Genomic DNA, 15,929 nt, shown 5'->3' with positions numbered 1-15,929 from the left:
GAGCACCTGTGAGACTCAGGTAATCTTTTCATGTGTTTACAGCTCAGCCAACAGTTAGTAAAATGGGAAGAGATCTATCTCGGTTTTGCAGCCCAGCTGCTGGGATTTTGAGCAGCTGGGACATTTTCTTTTCTCCTTAGCCCCACCCCTGGCTTTTCTGACCCCTAGAGAAGTCATTCACCTAATACCCTGACTCCCTCTTGTTAGGGCATGACCTTGTGTTTGGTGAAGGCTCTGTGCCCCTTGAGGACAGTTTTCTCTTAGGTCTGCTGCCCTGGTCCCAGCATTTTGCAACCCTACCTCCTCAAGCTCCTGCCCCCTGGCCCCCCCCCCCCCAAAAAAAAAAAAAAAAAAAGCTGCTCCGGTACCTGGAATCCTTTTGAGAAAGTGCAGATTTACTTTGTGAATGAGGCTGCTCAGGATTTTAATGTCTTGCCAAAAGTTGGTTAAAAGTTAGGCATGTAATAGGGGAAAAAACAAAGTTAGGCTAGTTTTCCCCTTCTATGGCAGGTTTACTCCTTTCATCATGACCCCAGCCGTGTCTTCATTTCTACAAAGGGCTTATTCCCTCTAGAATTTAGTTCATTTCTTTCTTTGCATCTCTGCTCTCTGACTTTCAAACACTATGGTTTTATAGTCTGTCCGATTTGTTCTTATTGTTAAGATGGGAGAAACAATAGTCATTTATTGGGAGTTTGACCATACTAATCATAAGCTTTAGTCCTAATATTTTACTCTACTGTCTCTAAAAATTGGTATAGGCTGATTATTCACATTGAAAATATTTAGCTAGTTTTAAAAATAAAATGCTACTGAAATGAGGTATTGGCTGTATTTAGGCTTGGTGAAAAACTGATATAAATGCCTGCTGACAAAATAGTTAAATGTTTTTATTGTAAGTATACATAAAATTTACCATTTTTAACATTTTTAAGTGTACAATCTAGTGACATTAAATACATTCAAAATATTATGTAGCCATCACCACTGTCTGTTTCCAGAACTTTTTCATCATCCCAAACAAAAACTCAGTATCCACTAGACAACTCCTCATTGCCAACTTCCTCTTATTCCCGTAACCTCTATTCTATTTTCTTTTTCCTTCCTTCCTTCCTTCCTTCCTTCCTTCCTTCCTTCCTTCCTTCCTTCCTTCCTTCCTTTCTTTCTTTTCTTTCTTTCTTTCTTTCTTTCTTTCTTTCTTTCTTTCTTTCTTTCTTTCTTTCTGTTTCCTGTGCTTTTGGTGCCATATTTAAGGAATTATTGCCAAATTCAATATAATGAGTATTCTTCCATGTTCTCTTCTAAGAGTTACATAGATTTAGCTCTTAGATTTAGACTTTGGTTCATTTTTAATATGGCATAGATAAGGGTCCAACTTTATTCTTTTTCAAATGAATAAATCCAGTTTTTCCAGCACAATTTGTTGAAATGACTATCTTTCCCTATTTAATGGTCTTAGTATCCTTGTTTCTTTATTGATATTTTCATTTTTTTAAATATGTTTTTCTGATTCCTTTAGTTCTTTGTCCTTGGTTTCCTTTAGTCCTTTTATAATACTTAGGACACTTGATTTAACATGTTTGACTAATTTCAATTCTGAGCTTCTTCAGAAATGATTTCTGTCATGCTTTTTTTTTCTTGTGAATGGCCATGCTTTCTTGTTTGTGTGTTTTGTCAATTTTTTTGAGATTTGAACATTGTGTGTTAACTCTGGAAACCAGATTCTCCCACTACACTGATGTTTCGTGGCTGCCATCCATTTGTGACTTTCCTAAACTATTTTTGCAAATGTGTATTCCTGGTTGTATGTAGTCACCAATATTTTTATTCAGTTATCTTTGCAGTCAACTAGTGACCTGACAAAGATGTTTTAAAATATCTGGCTCAAACAACAACAAAAAACTGTTGTCCTCTCTGTATCTTCCAATAATTGCTGGTGCAGGAATCCCTGCAGTCTGAAAAGGCCTAAAGGAAGGCAAATGTCTCCATTTATGACAGTCTCATAAGGGATCTACCAGACTGATTAAAATGTGCAACACTCATCTCAAATTTTTTGCTGTGAAGGTTCCTCACTGTCTCTCTGCCCTGGCACCAAGCAGCTGCTTTAAGAATGTGGATTGCTATCTCCATTGTTGGGACAGGGCTAAGGAATGGGCAGTGTTAACTTGTTTGCATATATGGTTTTCCTATTTAGATCAGCAGCCTTTGGCAAGCACTCTCCTGGTTGTTATCAGTGTCTATTCAGGTGGCAGAGTCCACGACAGTTGGTTCTGGTTGCTTTTGGTGAGGTGATTAACCCTAATAGTTTTCCGTTATGACATTTTTGCATCTTACGTGTCACAGTAGTCTTATCTTTCTAATGGATAGAGGAAAATCCTTTCTGGTTTGTGTGTTTGACTATCACTACTATTAAAGGAAAAAAAAAACAGCCTCAGATTTCAACCAAAGGATTAAGATATTTAAGTGTTTGGTGGGAAAACCTGTTAATCATGATTGAAATTTTAATTCAGTCATCTGTCAGTGTTTTGTATAATAACTTTGTATTTTATGCAAATAAAAAATTTGTGTCTCTAGCGAAAAAACTTAATTTTTAAATGTTATTTCTAATTAAGTATGGTTAGTTTAAGTGTCCTAAAGAGCATTAGATGTGTTCATTATTTAATTTTTGTGGGAAAAATAATAGAAAATTTGCTTACATGTCAGTTAATGAGTTCACCTCATTTAGAACAGGTTAGTTTAAGGCCATAGTCACTGTAGAAAATGTTAGAAAGAAATAATTAAAGCCATATTTGTGATGTAATATTACTCTTACTTGATATTTTGAAAAGATTGACAACAGCAGGGTGGAAAAGTACTAGTCTGCCACTTCAGTATTGGATTTTAATTCAGACTTTAAAATGCTCAATTTTGTTGTACATGTAAAATTATTTCTTTACCTAAAGAGAAGTAATTTAGGCATTTTAAAAAACAGACAATCTTTAGCTTTTTCTTTAAATTATGCAATATTAACAAGAAATTGTTTTATGACTTTCAAAAACATAAAATAATTGCCACTGTAATAAGTCCTTTAATATTAGAGAAGTTTGAATTATAAGGTAAATTCGTGTCCAAATACTTTATTATTGGGAGTGTCAAAAGGGCCACAATATGATACCATTTATACAGGAGGGGGAGAAACACAAAGAGAGAAACATCCATGTGAGAGAGATATCGATTGGTTGCCCCGACCAGGCTGGGATTGAGCCTGCAACTGAAATACGTGCCCTTGACCAGAATCAAACCCAAGACCCTTCAGTCTGTGGGCCAGTGCTCCAAGCACTGAGCATGTTCAGGTTTCCTAAGACCCACACTCATGCTTGATGGACACAGAAATCAGAGAAAAGCTGTTGAACTCACGATTATTGTGTATTATAGCAGAAAAATACAGATTAAAATCAGTAAATGGAAAAGGGCATGTAGGGTGGAGTCCAAGAAAAACCATGTATGAGTTTTCAGTTATCCTCACCTAGTGGACTTAGTTTCATGGACAGTGCTTCATTCCTCCAGCCGCCTTGTGTGATAACCTTATATATGCAGTGTTGTCAATCAGGGAAGCTTACCCGAGTCTTGGTGTTCAGGGTTTTTATTGGGGGTTAGTTTTGTAGCCATGGATATACCCACATTATTGTCTTCAGTTGTTAATTTGCAGCTTCTCTCATCTCTCTTCTATCCAAAGGTCAAACTGATATAGTGTGGCCCAAACCTGAGGCCACACAAAAACAGCCATTTTACCATATTTTACATTATTGACGTAAATTATCTGGCATGGCCCAAGATCTCAGGTATACAAAGAGACTTATCAGGCAGGATATTCCAAGGCAGTGGTCGGCAAACTGCGGCTCTGTTGACTAATGAGTTTGCCGACCACTGGGATAGGGGCTTAATCACAAGGAACAACAACAGCCTGTAATTATTGGAATCAAGAGTCTAGGTCAGTGGTCGGCAACTCATTAGTCAACAGAGCGGCAAACCGCGGCTCTCGAGCCACAGTTTCCCGAGCACTGTTCCAAGGGCTCAGAGATTATCTCCCAGAAACATGTCAGAGGCTAATCCTTTCTTTGGGATGTGCAGAGTTTGAGCCCCCAAGCTTGAAGAGTTACCCCTTTCCTGCACAAATTCTGATGCCTTACAAAGGAAGATATCTCTAGTATAAATTCTTATAGGAACGAAAGGGTAGATGAAATTGGCAGTAGCTCAATTCACCTTAAATACCTAGTATGTTTTAAACAAATGGTAAGGATTATAAAGACTAACTTTGTTCTGCAGTTACAGTTTCTTACAATTTACTGCCTGCCTCCTATAAATTCATCTTGCTTGGAGAAATACACATATTATCTCATCTAAACCTCCATTTCTGCCTATGATGGAGCAACTTGTGTCAGACTGAGGCTTCTGCTGAGAATAGTTGAAAAGCTAGTGAAAAAATGAGTTTGAAGTCATTGTAGAGCCTCTGATTCAATAAAGAGTTGAAGAGACAAGATTCAGGAGAGAAGCGAGATGACATACTCTGTGCTGGGTTCCCTCTTGTCTTGACCCAAGAGGTGCAGACAAATGACTTGAAAGACATGATCAATAAATTGATTACAGATGGCATTGGAAAAGGCATAGAAAAAGCTTGTCAATCTATCCGCCCCATGATGTCTTTGTTAGAAAAGTCAAAATGCAGAAGCCAAAGCTTGAATTGGGAAAATTCATGGAGCTTCATGGTGAAGGTAGAAGTTCTGGAAAAGTTACTGAGGATAAGACAGGTGATAAAGTTGAATGAGTTGATGGATGAGTCCCCAATCCAATACTCTGCTTAAAATTCAGACATTTACTGGTGACTAATAAAAAATCCTATTTGTGGGGGAAAAGAAAAGAAGAAGAAAGCTGTCAATTATATTTTGACATCCTATTAATTGTTAGATACATCCTGATTTCAGAGATGTTAAAATGTGGAGGAAAAAGGTAAATGGTAATTCTAGTTTTAAATCTCAGTTATATCATTAATTGTTTGACTTCAGTCAGGGAACTTCTTTGAGCCTATTTGTTTATTTGTGAAAATGAAATAGTATAGTCTACTCTTTAGTGTTAGGAGGACTACACGAGTTAAGAAATAAGAAAGTGTGGGGTAGGCATTTGTATCATTTGGCATTGTTATGATAACAGAAAGAGACTCCTGATAATCAAAGCAAAAAACAAAACCAAAAACAAACAAAAAACCCCCACAAAACAAATCCCCAATATCTTGGCTAAATGAAAATTCCTGTTTCACAAAGTGTCAAACATCATTATTATTCTCTCCCCTACCCTCTTCACCTCCTCCTTATCTAAAGATATCATTGACTGGTTCTAATATGATGATGATTATTTATAATGATAGAACCTGTGCATCAAAATAGTGTTGATATTTTCACTATATTGGTTTTTTAAAAACATGTTTTAGGAAAATTTTCTATCCTAAAAATAATTGTGATACTAGAATCTCAAATTCTAGTTTGTAGAATTCCTGCTCTTCTAATGATTTTATATAAATATAACATTAATTGGAGTGAGGGGATTTTTTTTAAAGAAGTGGTTGAATTTTATGATATTTGGCAAAAGTGGAAATGTCTCATTTCTGTTTTGAAAATTATTAATAAATGTAGAACAGCGTTTTTCTTGAGCTGTAAAATATTCATGGCTTTAATTTTGTGTTCATTTTGTTCTGTTCTTTCAGGATATTTCAAGTCATATTCAATCGATAGGATGAAAAAATTTAAGAGAAGGTTATCCCTCACACTTCGAGGAAGCCAGACTATTGATGAATCATTGTCTGAATTGGCTGAACAAATGACTATTGAAGAAAATAGCAGCAAGGATAATGGTAAATATTTGGGGGGGAGGGAAGAATGCTTTACACTTTTGATTTATAAATAGAATGCAATTTACTTTCCTGATAGCTTTCTTTTGTTTATTTTCCCCTATGGGTCCCTAATTCTTAGGAAACAAGACTACACAACTTGCTTGCTTATTGGAATGTTCCTGTCTTACTTCAAGTACTACTGTATCTGGTCTCTAACCCTGATGAATTCTGTCCCGTTTATCTTTCCATTTTTATTTGTTTTTAAATAAGAATACCTTGTATAATATAATCCTGGTTAAGTAACTATTTTTAACCCTTTGCACTCGCTTGCTTTTTTCTCAATTCCTTTATTCTACTCGGGACTTAACTTTTTAAATACCCCAGATTTTACAAAGCATGGCAGTAGAATAAAAAACTGGAGTTTCTTTTCATACAAACTTATTTATTTGGATTTTTTTATATTTCAAATTATTGATACATTCAATACAATTCGACATACAAGCTGCTACCGATGCTAACCGTGTCGAGTCACACTCGACATCCAAGTGCAAAAGGTTAAATTAAAGTTTAAGTATCTTTGTTTTCTTATAACCTGTTAAAACAGCTTAAAAGTGCATAGTAAGTATGTGAAATTTCTGTTTGAGGCTTCATTATAGTTTATAACTTTATATATGCATGTTGACTATTAGAACACAAAGTTCAGCCCTAGCCCGTTTGGCTCAGTGGATAGAGTGTCAGCCTCCAGACTGAAAGGTCCTGGGTTTGATTCTGGTCAAGGGCATATGCCCAGGTTGAGGACTCTATCCCTAGTAGGGGGCATGCAGGAGGCAGCCGATCAATGATTTTCTCTCATCATTGATGTTTACATATCTCTCTCCCTCTCCCTTTCTCTCTGAAATCAACAACAACAAAAAATAGGAAGAAGACAAAGTTCATTACATAAGTGAATCTTACTGTTTTCTTATTTTATACTAGAGGCCCAGTGCACGAATTTGTGCACAGGTGGGGTCCAGCCAGCCCAGCCCCATGGGGGTGGATCAGGGCTTGGCCTGTAGGGAGGAGGAGATGGAGGGAGGTTGGTCGGCTGGTCTGTCCCGATCAGGACCTGATCAGGGCTGGGCTGGCTGGGGGAAGGGACCATGGGCCATTGGCCAGTGGGCCCTGTCCCCGATTGGGGTTGGGGGGGCTGATCTGGGGTGGGGCCGGGTAGGGGTAGGGGAGGGGGCGTTTGGCCGGCGGCCCACTCTTGATCGGGGTTGGAGAGGTCGTGAGGTTGGCCGGCTGGCCCCACCCCCTGATCGGGCTGGTTTGCTGGCCACGGTGGGCATCATAGCGACCGGTCTTTACAGTCACTGGCTTTTTATATATATAGATTTACCACATTCTGCCCTGGTATTGAGGGCACTTATAATAGGTAGGCATATGACGTTTCACACATTTGACTGACACTCAAACGCACAGGCATTGAAACATGGAACAGACTGATGAATCTTGGGGGGAGGTGGAGGGGGAAGGGCGGGGAGAGATTAACCAAAGATCTTATATGCATAATAGAGGCCCGGTGCATGGATTCATGTACCTGTGGGGTCCCTTGGCCTGGCCTGCGGGGATCGGGCCGAAACTAGCAGTCTCACATCCCCCGAGGGGTCCTGGATTGCAAATCCATGCGTTGGGCCTCTAATTTATAATATATCCTAAGTCTGCTTGATTCTTTCCATTTTCTGATTCTGCCACCATTATTTATTGCTTAGAGTACTGTAATAGTCTTCTGTTGATTCTGTCATCTCTTCTCCAGCAGTAACCAGAATAAAGTTAAAAATTTTTTATTTTTAATAATTTTAGATTCAAAGGAAGTTGCAAAGGTAGTCCAGAGAGGTCCCTTGTACCCTTCTCTGCATTCTCCCCTTTGGTTACATCTTCCATAACTACAGAACACTAGAGGCCCGGTGCATGAAATTGTTGCACGGGGCGGTGGGAGGGGGGCTCCTCAGTCCAGTCTGCACCCTCTCCAATCCGGGACCCCTTGGGTAATGTCCGACTGCCGGTTTGTGCCCGCACTTTTAACAGATGACAGCTCCATTGTTGTTTCTTTCTTTTCATGCTTAAACCCATTGGAATTAGTAGGTATTTAAAATGTGTATACATTTTGGGGGACACCCTGTATATCTCTAGTCAGCGGTGAAAGGAACCAATGGTGGATTTGGAACCCCCAGACAGGGAACCTTGCTCACTCCCTGCATGTCTCCCCACTCCACTTTCCACCTTCGTGGGCAGCAGGAGAATCAATGTTTTCTCTCATTAACTCAGAAAAGCACATCCTGTCACCCGCTGCCCAGCAGGAGTGCGCTAGGCCCCAAGCAAGCAAGGCTCAGTCAGGGCAGCCTTCGCTCATGGGTGCCGGCACCCAAAGTGCACATTCCTCCTCTCCAGTTGCCCTGACTAGCCCACTGTTTCACTGAGAGGACGGAATTCCTCGACTCCTCTGGGTTCCTGATCTTGAATGCTGACCAAAGGCACCGCAGCGAGGGCCGCCCGCGCCCACCAGGTGTGTCTGTCCACACCTGCTACCACCTCAGCACCTGCATTAGCCCCATGGAGGTGATCTCGTCGCTGCACTGGCCTCCAAGGGAACAGGGCATCACCACTCTCTCACTGTCATTTCACAGGCGCCCACCCTCAGCACCCAGAACAACCAGACACTCTCCAAAGGACATGAGCATGCCGGAGGGGGCGTGCGCATGTCCTGTGGGGGATGTAGGCATACTGGGGTTGATGGAAGTGCGGCGGAGGGGCAGGAGGGAACTTGTGTGCACCATGGTCCGAGACTGCTGCAGCCGTGCATAGGTGACGGCTCGCTGGGGGACATTCACACGCCAGGGGGGGGTGGCGGGGGGGAGGAGAGGATGCGCACACTGGAGGCCTGCAGCTGCGCAGATCCGCAAACCCCTGCGACGCGGCCAGGAGGACATCAGTCTGGCCCGCCACAGTGGCTATCCCTGTGATCATGCACCTTCTGGGCCAGGAGGCAGGACTTGCACAGCCACTCCTTGGCGCTGATGGCCTGCAGGCACTACTTCAGCTCGGCCTGCAGGCTACACTTGGCATGCTCACGGCTGCCACCGCCGCCATGTGGGGAGTACAGGCCGCCCTCCCTTGGCCGCCACCCCCCACCCCCCACCCAGAGGGTCTCTGTGCGCACTGCCCAGAACCTCTGCATTGAGCTGTACTTAAGTATTTCTGTTTTATTAACTAATTGACATGCTTTTTTGAATGTTTAGCAAATAGGGATATAAGTTCCTTCTTGCCAGGGCCATGTTTTTTCATCTTCTACAGCATGCAGTAGGCAATCAGTAAATATAGGTTTAGTGTGGAAATAGTTTTGAGATATATTAAAATAAGCAAGTGGATCAAAATTCTATAGTTATAGTAGTGTGGTGATTGCTAACTAATTTCGACTATATAAGAAATAGATCAATACTAAGCCAATTTCAAATCAGTATTTTCTGTATTTTTTCATATAAATTATTTTAATTCTAATACTTTGTATCGATAGCTTAAGAAATGAGGTTAATGTAATGATCTCTATTATAACTTTTGTTTTCTGTTTTGCTTTCTTAATTCTTTTCATGTGCTCCTGGACCTTGGGCTGTTAATGGGATGATTTTTGGATGCTGTGAACCACAGAGCCTATTGTGAAGAATGGCAGGCCTCCAACCTCTCACAGCATGCATTCCTTCCTACACCAGTACACAGGGTCCTTCAAGAAGCCCCCATTGCGGAGACCACATAGTGTTATTGGAGGAAGCCTTGGCTCCTTCATGGCAATGCCCAGAAATGGAAGCAGATTAGGTAATTGAATTATTTGTTTAGTTTTTTGTTTTTTGTTTTTTTTTAACTTTCTGACTGTAGGTCGTGTACAAAGCTAGTAGGTTTTAGGTATAGGGAAGTCAGCCAGCCTTTATTATCTGATGTGTCTTGCATTACCTGATTTGTAAGATAAAAATCAAGTTGAGAATAAGAGAGAGCAGAAAGATGGAAGGTTCTAGAGAGGTAGTAACATTTGAAAATCTGTCCACCATGAAGAAAATGGCACCCTTGAGAGGAGTATGCAAAATTTAAAGATATGGCAGCTTGAGGTAATGCCTAATTTAGGGTTATACCTGGTAATTCCAGATTATCACCATATGATAACCCAGTACAATAATTAGTGTATATGATTAGCACCTGATTTGTTATTCTTATGTTACTATCATTTTAAATATCTAGGAAAAATGTATACTTGCAAAGATCTATTTATTTCTTTGGTCTTTGTTTGATGGTGGCTTATGTTTTTATTCTAAAATAACTAAGTGTAATTATTTTGTAGTCTTATGAAAATTATATTTACCGAAGTTTCTGAGAGCACTTGTCTGCTGCTTACTCTTCCTTGGTAGATTATTTCTTCATGGCTTTTGTTAATTTTGGAAGTGTGAGTTTATCTACAGTGAGGTTTTATCTATGGGAATTGAGTGTGGCCTTTATCCCTAGAGGTATAACTCTATGGTGTATTGGAGTCGATTCAAACTAGTTCATGACAGATGACTGTTAAATTTTCAGGAATTTTATAAGTTGATTGTTAAACATAGCCATTAGTAAAATTTAAGTTATACAAACTTGCAATTAGGTAAGCTATTTTCAGGAATTTTATAAGTTGATTGTTAAACATAGCCATTAGTAAAATTTAAGTTATACAAACTTGCAATTAGGTAAGCTAAGTTGAAAACAATGGGAATGAATACTTAAATAATTATTTCCTAATTACTTTATTATACTTTACTATTACCAGTGTTTTGGGGGTTATTTATTTCTATTGTATCTATATAGTCAAAATACTATGTAATGTTTTACATATGTCTTCCCAAATACATGTTAAATAATGTCATGTTGATAGCTTGAAGTTGGCATGGCGGGAGTACTTAACCCACAGAAATTAAAAAACACTTCAGATCAGGAATTGATTTATTGTTTTGTTAATTGTCTAGACCAAGAGTTGGCAAACATTTTCTGTCAAGGGCCAAATAGTAAATTTTTCAGGTGCACAACATATGGTCTCTGTTGCATATTCTTCTTCTTTTTAAAATAGCCCTTTTTAAAAGAAGCAAAAATGATTGTTAATTTTTAGTTCAAGGGCCATACAAAACAATCATGTTTGCTGACCCTTGGTCTAAACTTAAAGTGATGTTGATTCCTGGACAGGTAGTTAGTTCAGTTAGAGTGTTGTCCTGATACATCAAGGTTGTGGGCATATATAAGAACCAACCAATGGGTGCATAGAGAGGAGAACAATAGGTTGATGTTTTCTCCCTCCCTCCCTCCCCCTCCCTCCCTCCCCTCCCTCCCTCTCTCTCTCTCTCTCTCTCTCTCTCTCTCTCTCTCTCTCTCTCTCTCTCTCTCCCCCCTCTCCCCTTCCCCCCCTCTCTCTCCTGCCCTTCCTTCCACCCTTTCTCCCCTCTCTTCCTCTGTCCCTTTCCCCTCTCTCCCCTTTAAATTAATAAACATTAAAAAAAAGGAAAGTGATGTTGACAATGTTAGTAATGAGATTACATTTTAAAAATGCCTTCTGTCTGTAGCTTTTACATTGTGAATTGCACAAAGCTTGAGCAATTTGAGAAATAAATATTCGTCTAGTATTTAAAAACTATTACCTGATTCAGCAAAGAAGTTGCTCACACCAATGACAAATGAGTGGAATTTTTACATAAGACTGCATTGTTTCGGAAATGAAAATATCAACCAATATTCATGTTGGAACTGCAATTGTTTGTTAATGACATGAGCAGTTTTTTTGTTGAGTCAGGGAGTACTCAAATTTTTATTTATAGTCTGAAATTAATATGCTCCTTTGTAGTCTTTGTGCAGTAGAACAGATTTGTTTTTTAAGACTGCCCTTAACTGAAGATGTAGCACTTTGTGAGTATTGTGCCTTTCTGCAGGAAGCTCTCACTTGCAGCTTGGATACAAAGGCTTCATCTTTTATTCCAGCATGGCAGCTAAACCCCAAGCACCTTCTTAACTAAGATCAGCAGCCCCTCTTAAGAAAGTGACAGTCAATTTGTGCATAACAACTTTGGGTTTTCAGTTCTCTGTTTTTGCTTCCTGGATATTATGCATACATTCATGCAAACTAAGCTGTACATTTTAAAGTATTATTTTTATTAAAAGTTTTCTTGAGATTTTCAAATTTTGAAGAATAGTTGCCTCAGATGTTAGATATCATAAGATCAAGAGTCAGTCTCCAGTACATTGACTTTTACTGCCAAGTTAATTTTTTGTTCAGATCTCAGTATAAAATTTTTCCAGAAATCTCTGTACTTGAAGTGTATTCTTAAATTAAATGTTGTTCTATTTAAAAAACCATTGCCATTTGCAACTGGTTTTTTTTAGTGTGAATACATTTTCTCAAGAATGTAATGCAACATGTAAAAATGTATGAATTCTAAGACTGGATGAGATCCCTGCGTTTAATTTTTGTTAAGCAGTTCTCATATTTTTATGAGCAAATATTGTTTATGAAAGTTCAAATTTATTATAAAATACTGTTTTTTGTTTGGCATATTCTTTTATATAATATTTCATTTGTAAAGAACAAAAAAGTCCCAGTTATCTAGTCCATTTCTTGATTTTTAGTTATTATTTAATTCATTGGAATTTGTTGAGCACCTTCTAAGTACCAGGCACTTTGTTAATTCCTGGAATACAAAAGTGAACAAACCAAATCCTGCCCTCAAGGATCTCATCCACAATTTGGTGTAAAATTACATGAACCACAAAATGCTGTTCAGTGCAGTAGGTACATTGTGAGCATAGCAATCATCTGTCTTTGAGAGTAGAAAAAACTTCACTGAGTGATGACACATGAGCATAGTTTTGAAGAGTAACTATAAAGAACTAACTCATTTGGCTGTGGAGCCAATGGCCCATTGTTTTAATGGAAAGAATACTAAACTAAATAATAGCAAAAGACCAGGTTTCTGTTCTTGCCTATAAGCTGTGTCATTTAATCTTTCAAGGTCTCAGTTCCCAGATTTGAAAAGTGAGAGAACTGACTTCAATAATTCTCATTGTTATTTCCAGTCTCTAATTTTATTATTCAACCTTGGTAATATCTTGAATGTTAATTTTTCCCTAATTTTTCATAATCTGAGAGTATAAAAGGACTGCTTACTAGTGTTTTAAGACATTTATGTTTCAATCTATTAACTGCACACCAGAATGTATACGACTTTTTATGCTGTGATTCTTTATGCGTTGGCTATCTACATCTTGCTATAATAGTAATAAATTATGTAATAATACCTCTCACAAAGTAAATGTTTCATGTTCTAATACAGATATTGTTCATGAAAATCTAAAAATGGGATCAGATGGTGAGAGTGACCAAGCTTCTGGGACATCATCTGATGAAGTCCAATCACCTACAGGTGTTTGTCTTAGAAATCGTATACATAGACGGATCTCAATGGAGGTAACCATTAATAACTATAAATATGCGTGTGTGAGTGTGTGTGTGTGTATATGTATGTATGTAGGTATGTATGTAAATATACTTGTATATATCAAACAGTCTAAATGCCTATTTGAAAATTTTCATGAAGGCAAATGGAACTTGAAAGAAAATTATTCCTTTGCATTAGTGAAGAATAGTTTTTTATTTCTTTTTTTCTAATTATCTACTATCCCAAAGCAAGCATGCATTAATTATATTTAACACTTCAAAACACTGTGTAGGTTCTCTGTGAGGGAAATGTGAATTTTTGGAAGTTCTGGAAATCAGAATGATATATGAGTAAAATACTCTATTTGGAAAATATTTTAATTAAGTTTCGAGATTCATCTGTATACTTTATATTTTATTTTATAAATATTTCAAATTTCAAAAGGTATACATACATAAAATAAGCATCAATTCTTTCTTCTTGCCTTACACTATAAATATGAGTATTGTTTCCTCTATGGTTCATTATACTTACTAATCTCTGTAGCACATATAAGTTATTTCTCCACGTGGAAGAATGAAGAGCTCATTTCCTTTTCTTTGTGAATGTTATGTATAAGCTTGAGGACAGAAGTTGATTATGAATGTTATCATTTCAGAATACTATAGATTAAAATAGTTTTCTCTAAAAAAAATTGGGCATGTTTTAAAATGAGTATTGTTAACTTTTTTCGGTGCTGTTGAGTGGAGATAATGATGATTAGGGTATATTTTGATTGCATTTTCATTGATAAAGATTGCTTCTGATTCAGTTAAGGAAAACAATATCAGTTTCCTAAATGATGAATTAACATTTTTATCTCTTGAGGTCAACTTGATAACTGTTCATATCACTGTATAATTTGTCACAATAATAATAAAAATAGTATTCCTGATTGTACTTACCATATAGATATATGATTTTCTTTGTTTTATATTTTAAAGTTTTATTTATTAGACTTTCTCATTCTTCCAGTGAGCTATATATACTTTTTTCTTAAAGGTGACAGTCTTGATTATGTTGTTTTTATTGTGTATTTTGTATTTGGAAAGACTTCTTTTCTCAGTATTTCCCCACCTCACATACATATTCTCTGATTTATTTTAGAATGTTTTTGCATATTTCTGTTTATTCTTCTAGATAAATTTTAAATGTTTTGTTCCAAGAATAATCTTACTATGATTTGTTCGGGGTTATGTAAAATATGAAACTAATATGGAGAGCTATTATCTTTATTATTTAATCTTATCACTTGAAAACATGGTATATTTCTATACTTAAGTCATATATCTCAAATATTTATACAGTTTCTATACATTTCAATTTTGTTTCATGGTTTTGTTACTATTATGAATAATAGGGATTTGTTTTTGTAGGATTTATGTTAGTTGATGTGATAATATAAGCAGGATTTCCTTTCGTGTTTTTTCCAGTTCATATTCTATAATTAAACGAAATAGAAACGCCTTTTGCTTATTTCTGTCCATTGATATAGCAATAATAAAAAATTTCAGTTGTATCTTTGTTGTATACAGTCATACAGTATGTACTTGGTTAGTTCATTTAAACCAATCACATTTTGTGGTACCCTTTACCTATTCCTACTATATGATATAAGAATGTCAAGGTAAATTCCATTTTGAAAAGAGTTCAGAAATAGCTGGGTTACAGAGTACCATTTCTATAAAACTGCATTGTATACTTTTGCTTAGAATAAATATGCTTGCATTCAGTATATTATATATAATCAATACAGATAACTTTGTAACTATAATAAAACTTCACAGTTACATATCACTAAGAAATAATATATTGTAGCCCATGAACCCAAAAGCCAAATGCCCTTATCTTTTCTGTTTGTAGTTACCTTCAAAAACATTTATTTTTATTTTTTTTTTTTAGGATTTAAATAAACGGTTATCACTGCCTGCAGATATCAGAATACCTGATGGATATCTTGAAAAGTTTCAGATAAACAGTCCACCATTTGACCAACCGATGAGCCGAAGATCTCGTAGAGCTTCCTTAGTAAGTTTTTAATCTCCTATAACTTACACCATTAGATGTGCTTTGTTTTATTTTTTTGGGTGTAAACATTTTATATTAATTCTTATATTTAGTTTTTGAATAGCTAAATGTTATTACATTTCCTTCTGGATTTTATTGTTTTCCATTCTTAAGGGTTTAAAGATGCATATTAGAAATAGGGTTTAAGCTATGTTCTATTTTATTTTTGGTAAATTTTATTGACATCTGCTAGATGTACAGAATATGTATTAGATACATAAATATATATTGACTAGAGGCCCGGTGCACGAATTCATGCACTGGTGGGGTCCCTTCTGGCCGATTGGGGCCCATCAGGGCTGCCTGGCCCAGGGGAGGGACCACGGGAAGTTGGGGGGTAGGTTGGTTGTGGGAGTGCACTGACCACCAGGGGGCAGCTCCTGTGTTGAGCGTCTGCCTCCTGGTGATCAGTGTGCATCATAGGTACTGGTTGGTTGTCCGATTGGTCGTAATAGTCGCTTAGGCTTTTATATATATAGGTATGT

The 15,929-nt window shown here is 37.4% G+C and overlaps 1 protein-coding gene across 1 annotated transcript in view; it reads left to right on the top strand.

Annotated features, from left to right (window-relative positions):
• The window catches only part of CDK17 (cyclin dependent kinase 17), an 80,012-nt gene that overhangs the window by 31,988 nt on the left and 32,095 nt on the right, over positions 1-15,929 (top strand). The window contains exons 2-5 of the mRNA XM_054719380.1: positions 5,738-5,884; positions 9,548-9,712; positions 13,234-13,367; positions 15,280-15,405. Coding sequence (XP_054575355.1) covers positions 5,767-5,884; positions 9,548-9,712; positions 13,234-13,367; positions 15,280-15,405 — 543 coding nt within the window. The 5' untranslated portion in view covers positions 5,738-5,766. The remainder of the gene's footprint in view (positions 1-5,737; positions 5,885-9,547; positions 9,713-13,233; positions 13,368-15,279; positions 15,406-15,929) is intronic.

The sequence above is a fragment of the Eptesicus fuscus genome, chromosome 7 (genome assembly GCF_027574615.1).
Source record: "Eptesicus fuscus isolate TK198812 chromosome 7, DD_ASM_mEF_20220401, whole genome shotgun sequence".
Taxonomy (NCBI): domain Eukaryota; kingdom Metazoa; phylum Chordata; class Mammalia; order Chiroptera; family Vespertilionidae; genus Eptesicus; species Eptesicus fuscus.
This window is presented reverse-complemented; position numbering and strand designations above follow the sequence as displayed.